This window comes from Paroedura picta, chromosome 7 (assembly GCF_049243985.1).
Source record: "Paroedura picta isolate Pp20150507F chromosome 7, Ppicta_v3.0, whole genome shotgun sequence".
Taxonomy (NCBI): domain Eukaryota; kingdom Metazoa; phylum Chordata; class Lepidosauria; order Squamata; family Gekkonidae; genus Paroedura; species Paroedura picta.
Window position 1 is genome coordinate 88,298,235 of NC_135375.1, and position 6,000 is coordinate 88,304,234.

The 6,000-nt window shown below is 47.8% G+C and overlaps 1 protein-coding gene across 3 annotated transcripts in view; it reads right to left on the reverse strand.

The window, feature by feature from the left end:
• The window catches only part of SUSD1 (sushi domain containing 1), a 59,206-nt gene extending 55,551 nt beyond the window's left edge, over positions 1-3,655 (reverse strand). Inside the window, exon 1 of one of the 3 annotated variants that reach the window (XM_077345305.1) lies at positions 3,304-3,655. In XM_077345305.1, coding sequence (XP_077201420.1) covers positions 3,304-3,406 — 103 coding nt within the window. In that variant the 5' untranslated portion in view covers positions 3,407-3,655. The remainder of the gene's footprint in view (positions 1-3,303) is intronic. The other 2 variants (XM_077345304.1, XM_077345303.1) reach the window with 2 other exon arrangements.
• Between the last annotated feature and the right edge of the window lie 2,345 nt (positions 3,656-6,000).

Below are 6,000 nucleotides of genomic sequence, written 5' to 3' on the forward strand. Positions count from 1 at the left end.
ATGCTGAAGATGGGCAGATCAAAGTTGGTAGGCTGATGGGAAGGAAGAAGAAAAAGAAGGTATATACCAGTTCACTTAAGAATGGAAGAGCCCTGCTGAATCAGACCAGTGATCCCTCTAGTCCAGCCTTCTATCTCACACAGTGGTCAACCAGAACCTCTGGACACAGAGGCTGAAGCCTTTCCCTGATGTTGCCTCCAGGCACTGAGATTCAGAGATCGAATGCCTCTGAATGTGGAGTTTCCTTTAGTCACCATGGCTAATAGCCACTGCTAAAACTATCTTACATGAATCTATCTAATCCCCTTTTAAAACTGTCTACAGGCTACGGCTATTGACTTATTTTATTAATCAGGTATGACCATATAACTTGCCAGTATTTTCAGACAAAATGACTTTGGGGATTAATGACATATAAATTTTTTAAATATGCAGCAGAGTGTCAAAAAAACAATCACGAATACAGATTCAGGGGGGAAGCCATGTTGGTCTGAAGTAGGGTTGAGCGCTTTGGCACAGTCGCCGAAGCCTGAGGTGGCGTGTAGGAGACCAGCACCTCGGTGTGGAAAGGAGGGGCAGCAGTGGTGGCATGCCACATGGTGGTCGCACATAGGCACAGAGCTCTGCACCTAAGTGCAGTTGCCGGCTGCTGCACTGCTGCCACCGCCACCCCTCCTCTCTGCTCCATGGCACTGGCCACCTCAGGCTTTGGTGATCAACGAGGTGGCTGAAGCGCTCTGGAAATTAATTTCTGATATAAAGAGGAGAAGAAGAGTTGGTATTTTTATACCCACTTTTCACTACCAGAATGAGTCTCAAATCAGTTTACAAACACCTTTCCCTTCCTCTCGCCACCTCTCTCTGTTCAGCTAACTCCAACCTGCTGACAATCCCTGGCCGCAAAGAGTTGCCCTTGGCCTCGAAAAAGAGCCAAGGCCTTTTTGGCCCTGGCTCCAGTCTGGTGGAATGAGTTGCCGTCTGAGGTATTAGCCCTCTGGGAGGTCTCAAAGTTCCTGAGGGCTTGTAAGATTGTAAGGACTGTCATTACCATCTAACGAGGCCCCCAACCAAACCCCCACCATCCTCCATTCTGTGTCTGGCCACAACTATGGCCATCTTAATCGCCAGGTTTATGAATCATAGAATCATAGAGTTGGAAGGGGCCATACAGGCCATCTAGTCCAACCCCCTGCTCAACGCAGGATCAGCCCAAAGCACCCTAAAGCATCCAAGAAAAGTGTGTATCCAACCTTTACTTGAAGACTGCCAGTGAGGGGGAGCTCACCACCTCCTTAGGCAGCCTATTCCACTGCTGGACTACTCTGACTGTGAAAAATTTTTTCCTGATGGGGGCATTGGAGATAGGAATATGAATAGGTTTTAATGTATAAACTTTTCATTTTTGTAATTTTAATTTATTGTTGTGAACCATCTGGAGAGGGGCATCATATAAATAATAAAAGTGTAATAAATAAATAAGCAACAGACACCCTGTGAGCCAGGTGGAGCTGAGAGACCGCTTTGTGACTCCTTTGGGTAGAGAAAAGCAGCATATAAGAACAATCTCCTACTCCTCTTCCTCTTCTTCTTCTTCTACACGCTGGCTCTCATGGTATGATAATGGTCTGCATGTGCCAAAAAGATGAATTACAAAGGTATGATGCTGCAATATCAAGGCATTTTTTCTCTCTGATTGAGACATTTAAAAATTTGTCCCTCTCTTGAAACATGGCTAAATTATACTCCTTTGGCATGCCGATTCTCTGTGCCAAATGGCCTGGATCTTATTATTAATATACAACTTTCAGGCATTAAAATAGTGTTGTTTAGCTCAAATGCCTTAACTTATGGAGACGCTTCCAGGAGACAACAGTATCAAGGAAAATGCCTGCACACAGAGATGGGTCCTCCTTGGAAACAGTTGTTGAATTATATTGAGAAATAGATAGATAGACTAGCACAGAGAAAACAGGAAAAGGAAAGCAGAAATCTATATTACCAAATGATTGTACAACAGATCTGAAAAGGCACACGTCCAAGACTATACAACATAGCCTTCCTGATATTTATTCCAAGTTGTTTGCCTGGCTCACTGAACGAAGCAGGATAGCAAGAGTAAATGAAATAGGTTTTAGCTGAATTTGTCTACGTTTATTGTATTTGTATTTTACTGCATTTTACACCACCCCAAGACCAATTTTGGGTTAGAAATTTTGCTGCTCAGAATGATATAGTACAAAATAAAAAATGTTTAAAAACAGAGCAAAACATCCTAACTAAAAAAGGTAAACAAACACCCCACACACAATGTTGCTTTCAAACTGGAGAATATTAGTCACTTGTAAAGCTGCAGGGAGCAGTTGTTGTGGATCTGATCTTCAATAAGGTGCTTATGCTCTAGAAATAATAAAACCGAGTCAGTTCACTGAAGTGGATTTGGAATGAGGAGACCCAGGGTTCAAGAAAACACTAGCCATTAAATTTACTGGATGGCCCTGGTCAGTCATGCCCTGTCAATCCAGCCTAACTTAAAGGGTTGTTGTAAGGAAAAAATGACATGAAGCTACCTCTTTTTTCCCAAGGAGGTTCTCTGGTTCAACCCCCCCACACACACACACACACACACACAACAACCCTATGAGATAAGGCTAGGCCGCAAGCTCACAACTGGCAGTTTCCTCCCCCCCCCATTCCAGAGGTGCAGCCAAAATAACACAGCTGTGTGGCTCTTTACATGGGTTCATCTTTAACATACCACAAGTTCCTTCTTCCTTCCCTACCTTGATACCAGATGTATTCCGTGGGCTTGGTGTACACAGTGGTTATGTGCCTGCACTCTGCACGGGCCTAGAGGCACGGTCTAATTCCTCCATGATCATATTAGATCAACATTATTGTATCGCCCCCGCTTCAGGGCTAAATGCTGGCATTTAAAAGGTTTCCAGGACTGAATGCTGGATAGGCATTGACCTCGCACCACAGCAATCATGCCACTTGCTAGGCTGCCTTGTCCACCCAGGAAAATCCGTTTGCAAACGTTTTTATGTGACCCGCCTCGAGCCCCCGGGATATAAATTAAAGAATAATTATAATAAAAAGTAATACCACCAAGCAGCTCTAGAGCAGGCAACGTCCAACCGTGGACGCATCCACACGTCCCTGCACCTGGCCCTCAAGGACAGCGTTCCCAACTGGTTTTTCCCCCCAAGGCGACAACCATCCAAGCGATGCGTTCCTGCAGGATTTAGCCCCGCGACGCCAGACTCGGCCTGGCTGCGAGGCGGCCTCTGGCTTGGTACTTACCCCGCTTCTTCGCTTCCTCGGGAGGGTGGGAGAGCAAAGGGGGCGCCAGCAAGAGCAGCAGCGACGGGGCAAGCAGACCTGCAGGAGAGCGCCGTCGGCTCATGGTGCAGCCCGCGCTGCCGCGACGAGCTTCAGCTCCGAGGCTGGCCCCGCATCGGAGCCGCCGAGACTTCCCGCTCTCTTCTGCGGGGCCGGGCAGGAAGGGCGCGCGGCAGCCACGCCTGTGCCACTCGCTCCCTCCGCGGCCCGCGGGAAACCGCAGGCGCCCCGACGCCCTTCCTCTTTCTCTCGCCCGCCGTCCCCACGAGCCGTTTGCTCGCCCCGTTTGCTTCTTAGGCCTAACGTGGGAAGGGGCTTATTCAACTAAGGGCAACCCAGGTGGGCAGCCGGGTTGGTCTGAAGCAGCAGGGCAAAGTCTGACCTTGAAGACCAACAAAACTTAATTCAGGCCATAAGCTTTCCTGTGCGTGCACAGGAAAGCTCTTACCCGGAATAAACCTTTGCGGGCTTCGATGGTGCTCCTGGCCTCAAACTCCCTACCCGCTACAGCTCAGAGAGAACCTTCTCACCTGCGGAGCTTTTATTCACTCCCTGCCCAGAAGTCTTGCCTTCTAAAGGAGTGAGTGCTGTGGTAGTTTTTGGTGTTTTTTTTTGTAAATCAAAAAAATAATACAATAAAGAGATGCTTAATCAACTGCATACAGGCCAAGAGCATGCAGTTTATACTCTAGTTTGGTCGAAGCCAGTTGATAATAATGTTGCATAGGATTGCACTGTTTGTTCTCACGATGGAGCTTGCATTTATTTCAGGATATCTGCAATAAGAGAATTCCAGCTTAAGAAATACGTGGCGAAAAACAAGTGGATGACGATGGCGTACAGTAGTGATCCCCAACCTGTGGGCAGCGGACCACATGTGGTCCTTCGACTAATTGGAGGTGGGCCCCGAAGGACGCCTTCCCCTCCCCCCCCCCCGGCCCTTTACTTCATCCCCCCCCCAGCCCTTTACAACACACTTCATTGTTGTGGCATGTCTGTATCTTATTTTGAAGGGATGTTTAAACATTACCATAGCGACCAGAGAGCGCTAGGGCAGTGGTTGAGAGTAGAGGAGTAAACTACCCCCCCCCCCACCGGGCCTCAGTAAAAGGCGTTGAGTGGTCCCCGGCGTTGAGTGGTCCCCAGTGATAAAAAGGTTGGGGACCACTGGCGTACAGCACTTCACTTTATTGAAACCTCAGAACTCACAAGGTCAGTAGGAGCTCCGCTACAATGACCGCTTTCAGGAATCCCTTCCTCAGTGACTCTTAATAATTCAGTTCACAATTTGCGAGTTGCAAAGCTGAGGAAAATCTATGAATTTGAATCAAATTTTGAATTATTTGAATTATTTATTATTATTTTTCATCACTTCTGTTCTTTTGGCTGATGGGTTGTTGTTTCACTAGGAAATACCTGGAGTTTAGGGCATGGAGCAACAATTTTCACCTGGGGAACTGATCTCTGTTGTCTGGAGATCCATTGCAAATCTGGGGGATCTCCAGCCCTCACCTGGAGATTGGCAAATGTAGAAGCAGCAATAATCCCCGTTATATAGATAGGCAGAGGAGGGCGTGGGGGAGGAGAGCAGCAATACTCTGATCTTTTGCAGTCTGAACATGATTTGGCACACAGTCAAGTAATAAATCCCATACCGGGGGTGGGGGGGATTGAAAAGCTGCTCCCTCCGTGCTGGGCAGCATTCAACTGAATCCTAGCTGCTGTACAGTGTGGGACGAGGGAAAAGCTCAGCCCTTCTTGGCACATGGCAGTACGGAAAATAATGTGCCAAAGAATGTTTTTGGCCACTCTCTCTTTTAAAAAATAAACCTTCCCTAATAGGCAGAGTAGAGCAGCTGTCCCCAACCCCTGGGTCCAGGGACCGGTCCGTACATCAGTCGGTACCGGGCTGTGGCTGCTCCTCATCCTCCTCCCCGGCTGCTGCCTCGGGGGCTGCCCCGCCACTCTGCCACTGGCTCACCTTTGGTGCTCTCCGGCGGCCACCAATGCTGGGGCTCCCCCTCGGTGTAGCACTGCACAGCTGCTGCTGGCAGCGCCCTCCAGTAGGCGGCGGGAAGTCAGGGGCACTGGCGGGAAAGCAAGCAGAGCAGGGGCTCAGGTGGCAGCGATGTCCCTCAGCAACAGACCACCCTCCCCGGGCCTCAGTAAAATTGCCAAGCATTGACCGTTCCCCAGTGATAAAAAGATAGACCACTGGACTAGAGGATCCTGGGGACATTTCAGATCAGGAATATAGTACAGGGGGAAGGTTTAAGACCTGTTTCCCTGTGTGCTTCTTTGCCAATGAAAATCAAGTCTGCATACACCTGGGAATTAAGTTTGGAGTGCAACACTCTCAGTCACATTTTCATCATAATTTACCTTGCAGGGCTGTTGTAAGGATAAACTAAAGGAGAGGGGAATTATATAAACTATTTTGGATTCTCATGGGTGAGATGGAAATGATGTAACTAAAGTAAATAGTATTCCATAGAGTTCTGAGTGCGGTTAAAGAGCTGAAGAGAAAAACCACAATACATTTGCTTGAAAAAATGTGTTTTACAATTTCTGTGTTCCTGAAAACACCCAGCACACAGCTGCAGATATATGGTAACAATAACTACTAGGAATTATTTCATGACTTAGCAAAGCTCAGAA